The sequence below is a fragment of the Nelumbo nucifera genome, chromosome 8, assembly GCF_055504915.1.
Source record: "Nelumbo nucifera cultivar China Antique chromosome 8, China Antique-T2T, whole genome shotgun sequence".
Classification (NCBI taxonomy): Eukaryota; Viridiplantae; Streptophyta; class Magnoliopsida; order Proteales; family Nelumbonaceae; genus Nelumbo; species Nelumbo nucifera.
Genome location: NC_142656.1, coordinates 13,676,310 through 13,696,809, shown reverse-complemented (window position 1 = coordinate 13,696,809; position 20,500 = coordinate 13,676,310). Strand labels below are relative to the sequence as shown.

Genomic DNA, 20,500 nt, shown 5'->3' with positions numbered 1-20,500 from the left:
AGGTTTTGGTCAACTCTTAGGGTGTGAACACCTACGTTGGGAGTTACTATTATTTCATATCTGGTATTTCCCTACTTGCTTCCTTTTGGTTTCAGATCTGGTCCAGTTTGTTTCAAGAACAAACCTTAAAAATGCAGTTTTGTAAATCAGAAAATAGGATTCCCGAAATGGAGAAAGAAAATTTTTGAAATTTTGCTCAACCTCCCTGCAAGGTTTGTCCATCCATATGATGGATCTCCCTTCCTTTCAAATACATGGTGGAGGCGCCCATGAATTCTAACACTTTGAGCCCATGGGCCAAATTTCAGCCTCTAAAACTTTTTAGATTTAAGGATCATTTACCAGAATGCCCTTGTTTATTGTAAAAGCATCCCTAACACTTTTATATAGAAAATAAAATTGACTAAATAGAGCAAATTAGAGTAGTTGTTCAGAGCAAAAATGGCATTTTCATTTTTATTTATTTTTATTAAATTTATTTGAATGAATATTAAGTTCAAAACTGTCTTTTTCCATTTTTATCTAATTAAAACTTAAACTATAAATAAATTTTAGTAAATTCATAAAACTATAATGTGTGTTTTAATAAATGACTCTTGAATTAACCACATAATTTCAAATCCAGGGCTGAGCTAACCCAAAATCCAAAATGGATTTAAACTGTAAGTCAGCCCATCCGCTTTACTAGGATAGGTTGTAATTGGATAGGCCCAACCCTCTTTGGTAATTCCTCTTCCTATACCTCTAGTAGTGGTAGTAATCTAGAGTTAGACTCTACAGATAGAGATGGCCCACCACTATTGCTAGGATGAAAGAGATAACCTTAAATGTACAATAACAACAAACAACGATGGCCCATCAAAACAAAACAACAATGGCAGCAGCAGAAATGAAAACAACAATTGCATGCCACTTTACGTACCATAAGAGCCCCGGATTACATCTCCCCTTTTCTATCTAGCCTCACAATGTCAAGAAAATATATTAATATTTTTGGATAATGTGGGCCTTCTCGAGAAAGGCCCAGTTTTCCTCTCCAGGTGGGTTGGTCGTTTTTTCTTAGTATAACTAGGCCCATCCCTCTGTGACTCTGTCCTGTCCTTTCAATAAGGTTGTGTCCATCATCCCCAATAACTCTATTCAAACAAGTTGCATTTGGTTGACGCCCCAGGTGGACCCCATTTTTGAAAAAAAAAAAATTGTATCCATAATTCCAAGATGAAGAAGATAAAAGATTTAATGGCATAGAGCCTATCTAGTCTGGGTTTGCAGCTAACCTCATGCTTAATTAACCCAATCAGGCAGTGTCATCTCTCTATTCCTCCAAAGCTTTAGGCCGTGGGCTGCTACTCTCCATCACTACTTTCATTCCTTTCCTTTAGATTAGGCAATTAGATTTCTGTTGTATTTGTGACTTGAATTCTTTATTGCGATCCGCTTCATGATTTAGTCCAATCAAGTTGAGAAAATTCAAAAGTAAAATTTTATAGTGGTTAAACTAAATTCATAGTGGTTTGTGAGTCCAACCTGAATGCAATATGTTATGTTGCTTAGGCTATGTTTGGTTGCAATGCAAATAAATTTGCAATGATGCAAAACCATGGCAGTGCAAATGAAGTAAATTAAAACATGAAGCAGAATAAAGTAAAATTCAAAATAAAATTACACAAGGATTTGCATTTTTTACATTTGCACCCTTATGCATTTGTACTAGTGCAAATAAATTTGCATTGCAACCAGGGATTTTCTCTTTTATGTATCTTTTGACTTGAAAAAGAAGTTGAGATTGAGAGATTGGGTGTATTGGGATTTAGGATTTCTGTGTGAAAAGTTTCTGCACATCTTTGTAATCTCCATTGCCGTTTTCTATAGTGGACTTCAGCTCCTCTATTTCTTGTTTTCTCTATTTTTGCCAATCAGTTGCAGGTCTAGAATTTGTTCTACCGTAACAATTTCTTATTACAAAGTCTCATACTTTGTTTAGGAGAGGAAGATTTAGAGGCTTTTCAGATTTTGATTTTTATCTTAGACTGGAGAGAAAGTACAAAGAGTAATCTCTTTGTAGCTTTGGTTCCATTTTTTGAGGTTCTTTGTATCTGACTTTTGTGCTTATCTTGATGTTGATTGAGTTCAAAAATTGGGATCAAAGATATTTTAGCGTCATTAGCAAGAGCAATGAAGATGAAGGAGCAATCCTCTGATAAATTTGGGGATGCAAATCAAATGCATGGTTGCCACCACACAAGGGTGTTTGTGTCTTTTGACATTGGGTTTAGTTTAATATTTAAAGATGTAAGAAAAGTGCATCTCTACTACTACTGTTACTGGATAATCATTCCTGAGGTAGCTTAGTTTATAAAATATCATTTATAACATCTGACATATATCTGCTCAAATATAAAATTTACCCTCTTTTGTCCTGGTTTTATAGTGGAGAACCGTGTTTGGACATAAGGTATATATCAACTTTTTTAGGTCCCTATATTTCTCGACAAATTCTTCATATTTTGCACTTTTGGGGGCCAAACTACGCTAGACCCAATCTTGGGTCTGAGATGTTTTCTAGGTCCAAATTTGGGCTTCCCCTGTTTTCTGAAAGTCTTGTTGTCTTGGGTCTGGACTAGTAGGCCCACCTGCAAAATGGATGCTCTTGATAAAGATTGACCAGAACAAACCCGGTTAGCATTAAAATTGTTGGATTAGTTCCAGATGGACTTGATGGAATCACAAGCTCGCTTAGCTGTTCATAAGCTTTTCCCTCCATGGATTGTGGGCCTAGCACCTAGTTCAAACTTATTTAGCTAAATAGGCTGAACTGAACTTGGGTGGACTTAATTCTTTTCTTTTATAGAATGCAAATTGGGCCTTGAACCGTGGGCTCAACATGTTTTTCAAACTTTGGGTTTTAAAGGAATCTAATGGATTTAAAGAGCTGATCCAAGCCAATAAATGACAACCCAAGCCTAGTGCCATGGTTGAAGATACTCTCCGGTATCGGTACTAAAAACCATCAGTTGTTATAATTTTTAACTGTTTTTTTTTAATTTTGCATTAAAAAGAAAAAAAGAGTCCTAAAACACTTGTTTATCCAAAATATATAGTACGATATGAGACGTCCAATACAGGATATATTGTATCAAAATTTTGATCCTTACTTAATACCCATATGGAACAGCTTTCACACAGAGGCTTATGACATTACCTGAGCTGAGAAATCCAGAATGTCATGAAGCGGTGTTTGATAAAAATCCAGAAAGACAAAAGTAGATTTAGTGCCCATTTGGGAGTTCCATAAGCTATATTTGGTAAAAATCCAGAAATCAAATATGAGCTTTTTGAACACCCAAACCACTGCTCAAATATGAATATGCTCTGAATAGCTTCTCGGGAACATTGGTGTTCAACCACCACAGTTAAATTAGTACAAATAATACAAAGCACCCCCCAAACAGAAGCCCTCCCAATCTCCTATCATTGATAGCCCAGGGTTGGCTGCATTCACACCAAGAATGACTCCATGACTCCATTGTCGATAAATCTGACCTTCAGGTCGAGATCCTGACTCAATGTATTGAGCCCTACCATGACCATGACCATGAGGGTCCCTATGAATGTGGAAAAAGAATGTCATGATGTGACCTTACCAGGATGGCTCCACGTGGCACCATGCATAAGCCCTAGGTTTCATGTTGTGTTGCAGCTACCAGGTCCCATCACCACCATTCTACCACTCTCCATTCCAACCAACCATGGCTCCTTTCTGTTGGGCAGACTGGGCCGAGAGCAGTTTTCACTTTTTCAGATGAAGAACCAACAGCAACAGACGGCTTCTAGATCATAGCTATGGTCTATAAAACAGCATTGGAATATGGAGGCCCTTTTCTGGTTAGGTGCGTATGTGTTGCACCAAGCCCAACAACCTTTCAACTCCTAAGTCCTCTAACTATGAGTTGCTAAATTAAAACACTAATGATTGTAACCATCTCAGTTAATTACCACTTTTCTTCCAGACATCTCTGAGATGGACTGAGGGTTGTGTACACTCCACCCCAGAGCGCAAGATAGAGAGAGAAGTACTACAAAAGGCTCCCTAATCCCTACTCCAAGTCCAAGAATGTAAAGTTGTGGGCCTGTGCTGGACCAGTACCCAGTCACCCAGTCCTCAAAAACCTCACTCTACTTACGAGATTGCCCCTGACCTCTGTCCCTTTCTTGGACTCTTGGTCGTATTTCCCGCATAAAGAAAAGCCCAAAGCCCGCGTGCATCTGTGAGCTGACCGTCAGTGTAAAAGCCATCAATAGCTTGACAGTGCCAAAAATGACGACAATACCCCTTTACCTTTTTACTTGATTCTAGTTGTTGCTTCTGTGCTCTTCTTCAGACACTTCAGTTCAGTTCAGTTCAGCACACTTCAAGCCATCATAACCTCCTCAGTGAAAAATTTTAAGAAAAACAATTTTTTTCCCCTCATGATTTTTTTTTTTTCCAAACACAAACACAATCCAAGTAAACTAAACAAATGAAAAGATAGAACTCAATATCCTCAATCACTTACAATTACATATATAATAATGTCAGTAAAAACTATTAATTCATCCATTATATTGGTGGCTTAAGCTGTGATTGAGATAATCATATCAAAAGGGAAGCAAAGTGCCATACAGAGAATTCATACAAAAGTTGCAGGTGATGACCATAATGGGCTTGTTTTTCTTCTTTAAAATAAGAAAAGAGAACAATGTATAACTTGTACAAGCTGTGGAGACTGAAGAGGTGAGTACCCAAACACAGGAAAAAAAATAAAATAAATAAAAAAGCTAAAATAAACTATGGATGGTTGATGCCAAGTTACTATAACTTTCCTTTTTATTATTATTATTTTCATCATTGAAAAGAGTCATTATTATCATCACATGAGTTCTCATTACAAAAGAAATTAGAATAATTATGGGTCTCCTTTTTTTATGGTTTTTCCCATGTTAGCTTGAGGGCATGCACTCATACAGAGAAAAAAGGGATCCAAACTAGAGGAGGAAATTAGACAAATTAAAAACTTCATGGAGATTATTTCATTAGTAGGAAACAGAAAAGAATTGCATTAACATGTCAAGCATAACAGTAGTCAATAGGTCTTGAGTCTTTTTTCAGGTGTAGAAAAGATTCAAATAAACACACAACAGAGAGAGAGAGAGAGAGAGAAAGAGAGAAAGCACAAAATAAGTAAATAACTCTTCTATTTCTCTACCAAAAACAGAAGAAACAAAGAACTCTTTCATTAGTATAAGATGGGTGTTTCATCTCTATCTATTCATATTTATTTACAATTAAAAATAGTCAAAATGGTGAGGGAGCTGATATGTAGCCTCTCTTTCTTTTCTGCTTAGCTTTGGTAAAGAAGCTTTGCTCTTAATTTTGTGTAAATCTCTGGGGACTTCAGGAGGCTTAACTGACCTAATCAAAGCCCAATTGACACCCTTGAAAAACTCATGCCTCTTGATCTCAACTGAACCCTTCAAGCTCCCTATTCTCTTCTTTGGATTCTTCACCAGGAGCTTGCTTATAAGGTCTTGAACCTTCATTATCTCTTCAAGTTCTCTGCTACTGCTGACACCAATCCTAGGGAAGGTCAATGGCTGCTTAATGATATTGACGAGAGTCTTCTCATTGTTTTCACCTTTAAAGGGTGTCCTCCCGTACAGGAGTTCATACAAGAACACCCCGAGAGTCCACCAATCCACAGCACTTCCATGGCCTGACCCCGAGATTACTTCTGGAGCCAAGTACTCATGAGTCCCTACGAAAGATTTCGAACGGGCATTAATGGGTTCAGCTACCAGTTCGGGATCGACCTCCTGCAAATCAACTTCTGCAGGTGCTACTGCGCCCGAGCTCACTTCCTTCTTTTTCTTGCTGTTCTTAGTAGACGCTAGGAAACAAGAAAGCACAGGTTGTATTGGTGTAGCACATGAAGGGATCAAGCTCTTAACGTTCTTGTGTGTAGCCTCTGGGTTGGGTTTCGTTCTCAGAAGCTTGGGCACCACGTCGCATTTGAAGGAGAGATCGAAGTCTGAGAGCATGATGTGCCCATCTTCCCTTACCAGCACGTTCTCGGGCTTAAGGTCCCTGTATACAATCCCCAACATGTGTAGATACTCCAGAGCTAAGAGGATTTCAGCTGCATAAAACCTGTAATTTTTGTTCACTACTTAGTCCATGAACCATCCAGAATAGAAAAGGCAAGAAATAGCTAGCGAAAAGGAGAGAGCAACCGAGGACACTTGATCTTATCTCTGAAAGTGAGAGAGAATCAGAAGCGTACCTAGCAGATGAGATGCTAAACCGCTTCCCTGGCTGGCGCTGCCGTAGAGCATACAGATCGCCGCCGGGACAAAACTCCATGACCAGACATGAGTAGTGGGAAGCTTCAAAGTCGGCATAGAGAGTTGGGAGGAAAGGGTGATCAAGCATACCCAGTATTTCCTTCTCCATCTCTGCCCTCTGCAGCTTCTTTCTAAACGCGAGTGCTTCTCTATCCACCACCTTCATGGCATACAAGCACTCAGGCAAGCCCACGACAGGATTCCTGAGCCGGCAAAGATAGACATTGCCGATGTCTCCGCTTCCAAGGCGGCGAAGCAACTGAAAGTGGTCAAGCCCAACTTGGCCATTCTCTCCCCTAAGCCGCTTCATGGCCTCCCAGGCAGCTTGGTTGGCCTTGTGCGGCTTTTGAGCACAAGAGAGGGAGTTGTCACTGTAAGAGCAGACTGAGATAGAGCTCCTGCTGCCAAAGCTGAAATCGCTTATCCAGCTGTGGCGGGAGTCCAGCACTGTGGTCGAAGAACAGCTACTGTCGTAGTCGGATTCATCTCTGCTTGTTGTAGTAGTAGTAGTAGTCATGGCTGTGGCCTGTGGCTGTGGAACGCAACATCTATGTCCTTCTTCTCTTGGCCTGCAAGGCTTTATATATATATGAGTATTCCCTTTAATGCATGAAGTTTAAGCTTTGAAAAACCCACCTTTACTAAAGTGTCCATGTTTTAACAACAAAGGGCAATAAATACCCTTGGCCTTACATCATATTACTATGTTGCCACTGAAGCTCTATACAATACAAATATCCCAGAGCCCAGTCTGGGACGACTGGTGGCATTTTGGGTATTTTCTTGCAGAAAGACAGAAATACGGAGATGAGACCTCCCTGTCTTTGTCAAAAGATGAGGCATCCTTTTTAATAATTTATTATTCTTCTTTTTGAGACTTTGATTGATTCAGTGAGAATCAGTCCCCCTCGCATGAGGAGGGCCCCCCTTCAGCCTCATCTGATACCAATCCAATGGACAAAAAGAGCCCTCCTATGAGAACCAATAACACCCAATTAATTAAATCATAACCCCACTTCTAATATCTCTTTACTTCCAAAGTTGGGAAACTTTCTCTACAATTGGAACCGTATTTGTTGCAGTTGTAGAGGGAGGTGGGCATGCAAGTAGGGTTTGACTGTTTGGGGGGGGGGGGGGGGGGGGGTGTGGAGAGCGGAGCTTGGAATGAATGGGAGGTGCATGCATGCAGCACCCGTGGTCACAATAAATTCCCACCTCAAATCCTGTTTACAGTACGGGTAGCTTGCCATGCATGTGAATTGTAAAATGTAAAACTAAAACCGTTACCGGTCAGCTGTCACACACGTGGCGCTATAATTGAATTAGAATTTAGAAGCAATATTTGAACTGTGAAGGACATCATTTTCCACCATGGCGTACCTCTGGTCCTGTAGAGCCGGACTACGGTGCCGACTTCCATTCCAATCCTTGGCATACCCGCATCATTTCCTATTTTCCTATATAATATGTAGAACAAAAAAGGAGCAGTCATTTATTTCATTCAATATTCCAAAAATATAAATATAAATATCTTATAAAATAATCATAAATAATTAATTTATCAAAAAAATCTGTACGATTTTCATAAATGAATTAATGGGGAATTCGCACCAAGAAGAGCTGTTCATGGCCGGGTTGAGATTTATCTCTTCATCAACAGAAAATGTCTATGTTTAAGCCCAAACCCATCCTTATATAAACCCCGAAGCCCAATTTGGACATGAAAAGTCCTTCCTATATGTAATTTAATAATCTAATAAATTAATTCCTATTTCTTAAATTATAAATTAGTATTTGGTAATAATTTAATAAACTTATATTATTAATAATAATATAATATTATCGATCCAAGCTTATTTGATGAAATCCGAACCCAAAAATGGGTGAACCGGACCAATCCATCGGGCTAACCGACCAATGACCCAGTCTGATTCCACCTAATATATAATACTATCCCAAAGGACTGAGGGACCTTTGACTCATTCTTGGGTTGATGACCTAATAGCTCAGATGGTCGGTCACCATCCCTCCATAATAAGTGTGGAAGTGCATACTCTCAGAGAGTCTCCGTGGTATGGACAATGGGCCTCAGGTGTATCCTACTCTATCCCTAGCCGGTAGTTCCCTACTCTATCATTACATGTTGATTTATGTACATGGATGGACTAGGCCGGTTTACCAACTATTGAGAGTTGAAACACCCATCGGCCATCTCATGTAGGACCCGACTTGGGGATGCATAGGGTCTGGTTGGTACCTAATTATTCAGTTACTCAATTACCCTCGTCCGATGCTAATGGGATCTGGGTCCAATTTGGGTCCATACTTTTGTACCCGATTAGGAAACGGGCCCATCAGGTCAGAATTATGGGTGCCAGACTACCAGCTCCAACCCTCCAATTAGTTTCATTTTCATATGTGGTGTAGGGTATAATAATTAACCTTAGGTTCTGATCTGTTGGTGGTGCTTTTTAATATTCTGCTCAATAATTTGGCATGATGACAGCTTGAATTAGCTTACTTTCTTGCCTTTTACTTGCAGCAATACATAGAGTTTTTGGATTTCAAAGTCTAATGACCAGTGGAATCCACAGCCGGCTATGGGAGAGTGGGCTAGAACCAAGACGAACCGCTCGTATACATACCCGAACCCGGATCCGAATCCGAACTCATAGGAAAGAGATTAGGTTAGGTTCTTGATCGTTAATGAGACCCAATTGGATGTAATATGCTTGCCGAGGATGACAAATTAATTAATTGGAATTTGTTAGGAGAGCTGAGTGGTTGGGTCCCAATCCGGCAATCCCCTTATTAAGTCTTTAACATGAGACAACTCGAGGTCAAGTCTCACCTACGAGTCAGTGGTCCGAAAGCCAAGACGGTCCAAAAAACAAAAGATACAAAAACACAGAGTAAAAGGTAAAGCAAGAAGAATACATGATGGATGGCCTTTGCCCTTTGGAGGTTCATTGCTTCACGTTGGACCCTATTCCTAAGCCCAAGCAAGAGCAGTACGTATGGCTATGGCGATGGCTCACAAATTCATGGATAGAGACCCTTCACTTGATGGATCTCCATCATTCATCTCCCTTGGCTTCAGGCCAAGTTGAAGCAAAATCAGGAGGACTCTGCAGTCTACCACTCCTTTTTAATCCCTCTTGCTTTCCAAATTATCTTTATTGTTTTTTTGAGTACTTGGTATCAGCTCAAGATTCTTCACTCATCAGTCTGGTTTCTGGGATTTCCATCAAACCCAGAAGTGGTGGGCCATCAAATATATACAACTCAACTGAGACCCATTCTTATCAATTGATCCTTAAAATATTTCGCAAACTTGGAGGTGCTAGGTCATTGAAATTTGAGAAAACAATAAAACATGAATCTTCTCACTCTTTATTTGAATATTTATTGCAGCAGATAGATCTTCGTTCTTCTTTGCAGAGGATCTTATCTTTGTTTTGTTCCTTTTGGTTTCAATTCCAAGAAGCAGGCCAAGCGAGAATTAATTGCAACGTCGTCTCAGAGAACCAAAGATATTGGAAAACTCAAAACTCCATCATTTGTCCATAGATACACTTCTCCCGCTACTTCTCAACTACCCATCCACTCTCCTTGGTCATTTCCTTGTCTATTTGTTGTGTATACCATAAACTATATAAACATAATGAGATCAAGGAAGGCCCTTCTCTATTCCCTATATCTAAATGATCAATCCATCAAATTCTGCTAAAGGAAGGAAGGGTCACTGAAAGACTTGACTCGGTAGCAAACCCATTCATTAGGATCCTTTTTTTATTTTTTTATTGTTTAAATTTCATTCCCCTCTTCAGAAAGCTTCAAGTCTCATCCTTTTCTGGGTGCATGGGGTGGGGTAGGGTTGATAAAGGGTCCCCAACTAACTATTAAAGGAGACAGATTTTTAGCTAACACTTTAACCCTCTCCCACACCCACCACCCAAAAGAAAGTGCTCAATTAATATTTCTACCACTTTTTTATCTACATGAGGATTAGTGAGGCCCATTAATAAATTAGAGAAATAATCAGGTGGGTGCACGGATAATACTTAAAAGGTGGCAATTTTTAACTTGACCCATCAACCCGGGTGTTCTGTCCAAGTGTCCAATGCTTACAGTTGGAGGGGTCTTGGTCTGATATCCATCCTGTGGCTTGGATCCGAAACTTAATCCCCCAAGAACAAATTAAAGTAGAAGACGTGTTGAGCAAAGCTGAGCAAACAAATCACTTTACAAAGTGGTGTAGTTGGGCTGTCGATCGAGTATGTACTATGTACAAGGACCATGCCTCCCTAGCTAGCTCTTCTTTTTTTGTGGGCTTCAACCAGAACTGAACTGGTTTTTTCCTGAAAACAACAGCTGCATGAGCAACCAATTCGAAAGTGAACTTTCAGCACCACTAAACCCACAGAATGAAACTTGGCAGGAAACATGTCAATGGCTCAGCTCAAAGTAATAGGAAACAAAAGAAAACAATAAGAGGACAGAATCTGAGGAGATGGGGAGTTTCATCCCTAAAATAACAACCAAACTGCAGACTTCCACTCCCATTATGTGCCGAGAATACCAGACAGACATGACCAACCTGACAACCCCACAACACCAAAGAAAAAAGAACAATTTGTGAGAAAATCCAAATGGGTTCTTCTTAAAAACAATTTAACAGGAGGATCCATGACTTTCAGTGAAAGTGGACAAATTTCTAAAGGGTTTATACCAGCATCTACTATGGAACTTATCTACTCGTCCTGTTCATCATATAGAGACTTGTCGGGGAGCATATCCAAACTATGTGGTCCAAGATATTCATTTTTCTTCTTTGTTACGTTCATTACTACATAACAAATACATACATACTACATTCATGTTTTTTTCTTTTTTTATTGAGTATGAAAGTGAAGATCTCCTAACTGCCCTTTACTTTCTTCAAAACAAATACAAATCATTGCAAGTTATATATATATATATAATAAAGGAACTTACATGAGAATTTCGGTGCAGTTTTGTTTTGTTTTGAACAAATCCAAGATGTACCTCTTGTTCCTGTGTAAATTTCGGTGCAGTTTTGTTTTGAAGTAACCTAACTTTTTCTACCTCTTCAAAGGAATATCCACTGTCAAGTTGAAGAATGGGAAACCCGTCTTTCCATGCTCATGTTGTCAGTAGTCAGTAGAGATTGGTATAGAGTGAGTTTGTGTGGTGAGGGGGAGGATTGGGACCACTCTTCAAGGCCTGTCTAGGAATTCTCCAGTCCAGACCGAGATTTGTCCAATGATTCTAGCAAATATATATGATCCATCACATTTCTCTTATGGAATGATTCTATACCAAATTTCCCATCCATCAAATCCCATATCAACCCTAGGTAAATCATTCCCTTTAAAAATTTGCTTCCAAATTACAATTCCACCATGTCTCAGCGAGGATGAGGACCATTTGGCTCACAAGGGTATTTTAGTCATTAAAGAGGTAAGGACATTTTGGTCAATTGGAGGAGTTAAAGCTTTTTTTCATAGGGTAACACTCCTCCCCCCCCCCCCCCCCCCCCCTTTTTCATTCAAAAAGGTGACATGCATATCTGTCTGAAAGCAGGATAAGCAAGCAAGAATTAATCAATGACATCCACATATATTTCAAAGTGTAGAAATAATTGTTGCAAAATTCTATGTTATATATAACTTACATTCAAACTCATTTTATCACAGTAGATCATGTCTGACACTTGGCAGTTTAAATGATTAGCTTTCGGCCGTTACTTAAGAAATTTTGCACTATTTTTTTTTTCTAAGTAATTAAGTATAAAACTGGAATCTACAATTCATCTCCCCTTTTGTTTTCTTTTTCTTCACGTTTGCATCTGCAGTCTAATTCAGTTAACATTGTGTCTGGTTGGTAGGGGCCATGAAAAAGCGAAGGAAAAGACTACCCAATATTAACAGTAGCAGAAATTTGGTTAGTTGAGTTCAAAACAGATGTGAGGTGTTCCTCATTTGCACTACCCAAAGGCTTGAACTAGCTAGAAACAAACAACAATTAAAGCAATTAATTCTTTCTCATAATATCTACTTCTAAAGCATTAATATTCAGAGTTCATAGCAAGGAAGAACTAAAAGAAACAAAGATAATCTGAAGTTTCTGTAGACTAATTGAAGCTAGATGAAGATGGCATTGGAGCCCCACCCTACAAACAACTAAACTGTCCATCCATGTGAGACCTATTGAAGATTGATTGTTTCTTCACCTATAATGTTTCCCATTAAGATGGTCCTTTTAGTTCCTTTTTAGGATGGTATAGACAGAGGTGGGGACTTACAGGTAAGAAGGGACCTAACTGTGTATCATCATCATCATCATCAATCCTGAAGAGAAAAGGGAAAAGAGAGTATCATCATTGTGGTTATGAGCATATCATGTTGAAAGAGTGTCAATTTCTCATGTACCAAATCGACATGGATGAGAACATGCCTGCACATGCATGAAGCAACTTCCAAACACTGTTTCTCATACAAAGACTCCTTTGTTAGAATATACATCTTGTATCAAGCCAGGTAAAATTTATGATCCTTTCTCAAACACCAAGTAGAAAATAAGACAGGAAATGAAATGGAGAAAAATGAATAAACTCTGGTATTTCTGCTGGAATAGACTGAAAGGTTTTAGCCCACATAAATTTCTATAGGTGGGGTTGAGTCTGATTTTAGAGGTTAAGCAACCTTATCACAATATATAAGCTTTATTTATTTTTCACAGAATTCTACCTAATGTTTCCTCAAACATTTTTCATCATCATCTTCTTCTTCTTATCCAATCTGTGTGGGATCTTCTACCTGAATCCTATTTCTCAATTAGTCTATCTATGACCATATTTTCTGCTAAAGAATTGTTTTCTTACTACTATACTTTGACTCCTTTTTCTTTATTTTGTCCCTACTGGTTTGGCTATATATGTATCTCAACATTCTTATATCTACTATGCTCACTTTGTGGACATATTCTGTGATTGCCACAAATCTAGATTCATTGGATGATTTCCCCTTCTATCCCTCTCCTTACTGGTAATAATTAACCAATTTGGATTAAAAGAGAAAAAACAGTTTTTAAGGAATTTCTAGACTATTAAGCATGCATTAACTAATTCCTTACTTTTACTCCTGGCGTTACTAAAATTGCATTTCGTTTTGTCTCAGTGCAACTTTACGTCTTATTCTTCTGTACAAGTATTAAATGCATTTGAAACTGGCTTTAGTCCTTGATATATTAATAACTTTGTTTTTCTTTTCTTGAGTCTTTTTTACTGTGCTCCATTTTTCTAACCATTATTTTTTATTGCACACGTGGCTATTCCTGATGTATGGCTGTGATTAAATCCTCATGCATGTTCCATTCACTTACGTATTCTCAATGTTCAGATCAATACACATATTCACAATATCAAAAAAGAAAAATATTTTTTCTTCAATGGGTTTTCTTAGTTATTCTCTAAATATTTCCATTAGTTCCTTTTTCCCAAGATTTTTTTTACTCTATAATTAATGTTTGCACTCTGCCATGGGCTCATGAAGTTGAACCTAGCTCCATCTCCATATACTATCGGTCTAATGCAAAAAAGAAAAACCAAGGTAAGAGGGAAAAGAAACAAGAAAAGAGGAAGAAAGAAGCAACAATAAAGAGGAGATGAAGCAGCAGACATAAGACTAATTGCAGGATATACGCTTCAAAAATAGACATTGTTGTTGTACTTGTACATAATAAACAACTTTTTTCTTCTCCGGCCACTGATGCCAACAGAAACTCCTTCGACTAATTGACTCATTTGCAGACTGCCTCGGAGCCCATGAATCTGGAAGCTCCCGGTATACTCACTGATTATTCCTCCTGACCATCTCTATTGCATTGCTTCCTCTGACAGAATAGGCAACCGTTCTTCAGAAAAGCTTTAGCCTTTAGTTAGTTTCTCACCTCATACCATAGGACCAAATAAGAACATAGTTGCAGATAATTCATCACGTAAACGGTCTTTCAATGGCATCATAGTACAGACTACAGACTAGGGGTGTCAATTGGACCGGATTTGGTTCAATCCTATCAGGTCCATTATGAATCCATTACAGTTTACAGATAAACTAGGTCCAATCCAATCTGATGAATAATACTCTGGACCATTTTGGACCGTCCAATCTGATCAAATTGGTTCCAACCCAAGACTGGTCCATTGACACCTGTATTCTTATCTTCTATCAATGGACCGGATATTGATTCAATCCGACCCAATCCAATATCAATCCATTATGGATGAACCAGGTCCAATCCAATCCAATCCAATCAATATTTTGTAATATTAAGTCTGGACTAGTCCAATTCAATGTCTTATTGATCCATCCAAGTCATCCAAATTGATTTTGATTTGAACAGAGTACAACCCAAAACCAGTCCAGTGACACCTTTAAGCCCATTAGCCCAAAGGTGTGGGTCATTTGGTGCACACACCTCATAGGCCGCTTGTAGTTCAAAGCGCCGTCCTCTCACCTGGTGTTTACAGTTTTTTTTCTTGTTTGTCTTTTAACCTACCAAGCAAAAGTTAACTTGGAGAGCTAGGATTCTCCAAGAAGGAGACCCATCATCTCTTTTGTCTTTGATCCTTTAAATTTTCTCTCAGAAACCAGAACATGGGTCGAACCAGAATATGCAATATATAAGTTTATAGACTCAGAAAGCCCAGAATCCCGGCCAGTGCTAGCAAGGCTTTGTATATTCGTAGACTTTTTCTAGGCCTGCTCACCTTGTGGCCCAAAAGGCCAAATATTTGGATGATTTCTGTGTGTGGGCTTCCCCACCTTCTGGGTTGGACCTCTCTGCTTGTATTTGGCTTTGAGGGCTTATTTCGGCAGCTTTGAAGACCACATTAGTACTTCACTTGGTTCACGTCTGGAAATTTATGCATAATGGCGGTGCTTTCTTTTGCCACGTGGCACGGATATTACCTAAAGCCTGCCACATCTGGGCCAACCCACTTTGTATTTGAGATAAAACTTAATTCAGCTTACCACTTTCTTTTATTTTTTTTTTGGCAAATATACCCTATGGCTCATTTGGACCCAATTAGTTTCTTAATCAAATCGGATCTTTGTATGGAGTAAATTAATTGTTGAAGAGAAAGGAACAAAGTCAAATCCTTCAAAGAAACAAAAAAAAAACAAATAGCATTCTGATTTACGGGAGAAGAAACAAAAGAAGAAAATTATAATTTCATTGTCAGTGAGAGAGAGATTGCAGCACTCTCTTCTTACAAGAAACAAACAAGATAACCACTTCCACAATAGAATTGGTTGAGGCCCATAACTAACAACCTCAGAAAGAATTGGGAATAAAAAATAAACTTTCAGAAGCAACAAGAAGACAGAAGCTTGGATCAAATCTTCTTAGTGGCTTACTGGGCCGCCGGGGTTGCTAGGGTGGGCGCTTGAGTCCAAGCTTGGGTTGTTGGGCTCATTGCTATTGTTCATCCCCAGAGTGTTCTTCACTGCCTCTGCAGCTCCTTGTGCAATGTTCTTCACTTGCTCCCCAGTCTTTCAGTAACACAAAATCAAAATGTCAGGCTAATTGAATTCATATAACTCTTGATCATCTATTTGAAAAGCCAACCCTAAACCTTGAAAAATCTGGGTTTTCTGGTTTGGCTTGAGAGAAGCACTAACCCATATTAGAGATGTTTATTATTATATACCTGTTGAAGGAAGTTGGTTGCTTGCTCCTTGGCTTCTTGGAGGGAGCTTTGGGTAGACTGTGCAGCTTCAGATGCCCCTCCCTGGGCGGCTTGGGCAGCATTGGACACCTGCTCGTCCCTCTTAAGCTGCTCAGAAAACAAAGAAAAGAAAATTAGCAAAAATTGATCATGATACCATGAATATATACTATGAAAGCCATGAATTAATCAATAACACCATCATCATCAGGGGTGGATGCTAGTAAATGCACCTGAGCTTGACCAGCTGCTGCACCGCCGGTCTGGTAGCTAAGATCTTGGCTTGCCATTTTTTGTTTGATAGAAGCGAAAACAAAAGAAAGAGAGATTGCAAGGGGAATCGAGAAGCTCTTGTTTGTTGAATTCTTGGATTGTGTGTTGAAGCCAAGTTCTTGCAATGGGGCATTTATAGCTTTCTGAGTCTATCTGCAGCGATGACACATGTATCCCTCCCCATACTTGTTGCCTCATTATGGCTTGTTCTACATATGGAGTGAAAACAAACCCTCAAAAATCGTTTCCGCTTGACTAGGACCATAAACAATGAAACCTTCAAACACTGGTGTCTCGGAATTGGGAGGAGAACCACAAATTCTCCCTACAGATTTGGTAATGGAGAACGAATTATCCACACAAATCCCTATTCAAGGAACTCTTGATGATTTTATTCAAGGAACTCTTGGTAATGGAGAACCACAAATTCCCTTTTCAGTCTGGCCCAGAAAGCCCGCCCCGGAAGTTTCAGGCTTGGGCTTAGACCCTGCTCTACTTACTGCTTACACATATATTTATAATTATACATAGTTTTAGATAATATAAAATATTATATATATATATATATATATATCAGAGGCCCGGAACTTGGGCTGGGCCGAGCCCAGGCCTGGTCTATAACTCTTATAACAGTTGCTAAGCCCAGCCCATAATCACCCCCATTCGAAATAGTCAAATTCATCAATTGAGGAAAACATAAACTTTGGATTATTTTATCAGATCCTAATCACTTCTTTTAAGTAAGCAAAATTATGCACTACCCAAAAAAGAAGTAAGCAAAATTATGTATAAGATACGCCTCTGTCCATTAGGGATGAAATGGTATTCGTTTGTCTGAATCCAAATTCAACACGATCCGATTAAGGAGATCCGAATATAATTAATTTATAATGTGGATTAAATATGGATCCACGGTTATAATAATGTGTACCTTGACCTCTACTTAAACCTCCTTCAAAGAAAGTAACATCGACACCCCTTCTGTTAGTTTGGTTAATGGAAAGCATTGACGTGAGGCTTTAAGTTTTCTAGCATCCTGATTTTGCCTAGTGACTCTTCAGAGGATCGATTAGATTAATCAACCACAGAAAATACCGGCTAAAACCTCATTATTTTCACAATCCACATTGTGAAGGATGGTTTGAAGAGGAGTCAAAATACAGCAGAGATTTGAGTAAATAGAAATCACATTGTGGGAACTTGGATTAATTTTTCCCTTACTAATGTAATAATACGTGTCATGTGCATGTGTAGTTAAATGTGCAATTAAAGACCAAAGGTAAAAACCAAAAAGAAAAATGAAAAGGGGTTTTAATTTTGAAATCTTAGATCATTGATTGATTTTAAAAATTAAAATATTTAAACAACTATCATTTGTAAGTGTTAAACGATGGTATTGAAATACTTTAATTTAATTTTTATGAACTATAGAAAACCAAGAAAAGTCTCTCTCTCTCTCTCCTTTATATATATATATATATATATATATATATATATAAAGGAGACAGTTCCACACCAATCCTCTTTGGTCTAACTTTCATATATCTATAATGCTCTTTCTATTTATGCAAATTTTTAGTTTATCCTTATCATATGTTTATTCATTAATAGGTTTATATTCAAACTTTTCCACTTCTATATAGTAAAAAGAAAGACAGTTTTAGGCTCATTCCCCTTGGGGTCCAACTTTTGTATACCTATAATACCCTTTTCTAATAACACAAATTTTCATTTTATTCTTATAATATATTAATTTATTTATAGGTCTATTAAAAAATTATTAATGGGTTCATATTCAAACTTATATATTTAAAACATCTTAATTACTTCATTTTCTATTCTATCCTTTGTTTGCATCCCAATTTTAACCAATAATTTCAACTTTTGTTTATCTAAATACCCTTGCATATATAATTTACTATTCTATCATCAACACTTCACAACATTAGTCAATCATCAAATTACGCCCAACAACCCATTTATTTGTCTTTCTCCAGTATATATATGATTTTTTCACGTGCAATGCACGTGCCACACACCAGTATATAAAAAATATATTTTTATAGGTAAATAAAAATATATAATATAGTAGAAGTGATAGTGAAGGGTTAGCATCCAATTATATGAGTACAGGTAGTCAAAAAACTCTCCCCCGTCTTTCCTTGTGTCTGGTTTGCAACTAAACTGACGGTTTCAGTTTGATGGTAATATTAATATTTTATCTGATCGTCTCAAGAAGGCAGCAGAGCAGAAAATAGAATCCAAACGGCTATTCTGATTTCTGATGATTGTGCATTTTACGAAGGGAAAGCGGCACACGTAAGGTAACACGTGTCGGGAAGCAGGACACGCGTCCAATCAACAGTGCCTATAAATGCGCATGCAAGATCAAGCTAGAACCCATTGTGTCCACATAGAACAGAAGATCTCATTCCCCATTTATCCATCAGTTTTTTCGAAGCATTTCCTACAGAGAGTTAGCGTTGTTGAATTGCTTTGCTTTCTTTCTAGTCCGACTCCATGTCATCCCACCAGCAGAGCTACAAAACAGGCGAGACCAAAGGCCAAGCTCAGGTATATATGAGTTAAGTACTTAAATCAAAACGATCATGGGGATGCTTCTGGAACGACCCATGTAGTGATTATATATCATGTATGAGGTTGAATACATAACCTATATATATGAGTAGTTGCAGTGTGCATGGTGATGATCACAATAAGCACTTTGAGGTTGAATGCATGACCTATATATATGAGTAGTTGCAGTGTGCATGGTGATGATCACAATAAGCACTGGAGTCTGTAACAGTGTGTAGTTAAAGGAATTCTTTTGCTTTCCTTTACTCTTAAATTGTGTTTGGATGGGTTTCGTTCTGTGCAGGAAAAGATGGATCAGACGATGGGGAAGGGAAGAGAGGCTGGAGAGGCAATGAAAGACAGTGCATACACAGCCAAGGACAAGACATCAGAGACTGCCCAGGTAGCCGGAGACCGGGCACGAAAGGGCATGGATCAGATGATGGGGAAGGGAAGAGAAGCCGGAGAGGCAATGAAAGACACTGCATACAGAGCGAAGGACAAGACATCAGAGACTGCCCGAGCTGCCGGAGACCGGGCACGAGAGAGCACGGATCGGATGATGGGGAAGGGAAGAGAGGCCGGAGAGGCAATGAAAGACAGTACATACAGAGCGAAGGACAAGACATCAGAGACTGCCCAAGCTGCCGGAGGCCGGGCACGGGAGAGCATGGATCAAACAGGGAGTTATCTCAAGGAGAAGTTCGATGCGGCGAAAGACAATGTATCAGGGAGTGGCGGAGTTACCGGAGGCCGTACCCAAGAGATGAAGGACCAAACAGGCAGCTATATCAGTGAGAAGACCGACGCGGCAAAACACAAGGCCTCAAAGGCTGCCCAATCTGCACGAGACAACGCTGGTTCAGGCAAAGATAAGACGGGCAGCTTCCTGCAGGAGAAGAGTGAGGAGGCTGGCCAGTCGGCCGAAGCGGGCAAGGAGAAGACGGGCGGTATCCTGCAGCAGACAGGGGATCAGATGAAGAACCTGGCTCAGGGTGCAGCTGATGCCGTGAAGCACAGCTTGGGCCTGGATGGAAGTAGCAATGAAGATGCCAAAAGGGATTAACTAATTAAGTTGGTGATGGACTCCTGTCATGTGTGGGTGTGATGTGGCGCATCATTTCATTAATATTCTGTGTCTTTGGTGAGCTCCTGGGGAGTTGTTTGATGTTTAATCGCTTGCAGAAAGGGGACTAGAGGAACTGGATTGTGGCCAGAAGAATTGTAAGTTCTTTGGTTTATCATTCCATCAAAATGTAATCTTAAATAAGGTTTCCCCTCTACCAGTGCCAATGTGTGATCTGTTTTTTTTCTTTTTTTTTTTTTTTGTTAATGACAATAAATTTAAAGATAGATCTGTTCTTCACCATGTTAGAGTGTTACTTGCAGCCAGTTCGTTCGTAGAAGGGTCACTTCTTTTGGATCAGAGAGAGAGAGATTATCCAGATATATGATTTGAATCCCCCATTTAATTAATTATAACATCAATAGATTTATGTAAAATTAGCATAC

The 20,500-nt window shown here is 38.9% G+C and overlaps 3 protein-coding genes across 3 annotated transcripts; 1 reads left to right on the top strand and 2 right to left on the bottom strand.

Annotated features, from left to right (window-relative positions):
* Nucleotides 1-5,218: 5,218 nt before the first annotated feature.
* LOC104592366 (protein kinase PINOID 2-like) lies at nucleotides 5,219-6,951 on the bottom strand. Its single transcript, XM_010251706.2, has 2 exons — nucleotides 6,321-6,951; nucleotides 5,219-6,187 (listed from the first exon to the last, which is right to left on the bottom strand). The coding sequence occupies exons 1-2, from the start codon at nucleotides 6,896-6,898 to the stop codon at nucleotides 5,326-5,328; spliced, it is 1,440 nt and encodes a 479-aa protein (XP_010250008.1). The 5' UTR covers nucleotides 6,899-6,951; the 3' UTR covers nucleotides 5,219-5,325.
* Nucleotides 6,952-15,605: 8,654 nt separating this feature from the next.
* On the bottom strand, nucleotides 15,606-16,547 carry LOC104592625 (uncharacterized). The gene is made up of 3 exons (XM_010252066.2): nucleotides 16,372-16,547; nucleotides 16,121-16,246; nucleotides 15,606-15,962 (listed from the first exon to the last, which is right to left on the bottom strand). The coding sequence occupies exons 1-3, from the start codon at nucleotides 16,426-16,428 to the stop codon at nucleotides 15,816-15,818; spliced, it is 330 nt and encodes a 109-aa protein (XP_010250368.1). The 5' UTR covers nucleotides 16,429-16,547; the 3' UTR covers nucleotides 15,606-15,815.
* Nucleotides 16,548-18,806: 2,259 nt separating this feature from the next.
* LOC104592624 (uncharacterized) lies at nucleotides 18,807-20,357 on the top strand. Its single transcript, XM_019196929.2, has 2 exons — nucleotides 18,807-18,985; nucleotides 19,293-20,357. Exons 1-2 carry the CDS (start codon nucleotides 18,932-18,934, stop codon nucleotides 20,052-20,054), a joined length of 816 nt encoding a protein of 271 aa, XP_019052474.2. The 5' UTR covers nucleotides 18,807-18,931; the 3' UTR covers nucleotides 20,055-20,357.
* The last annotated feature ends 143 nt before the right edge of the window (nucleotides 20,358-20,500 follow it).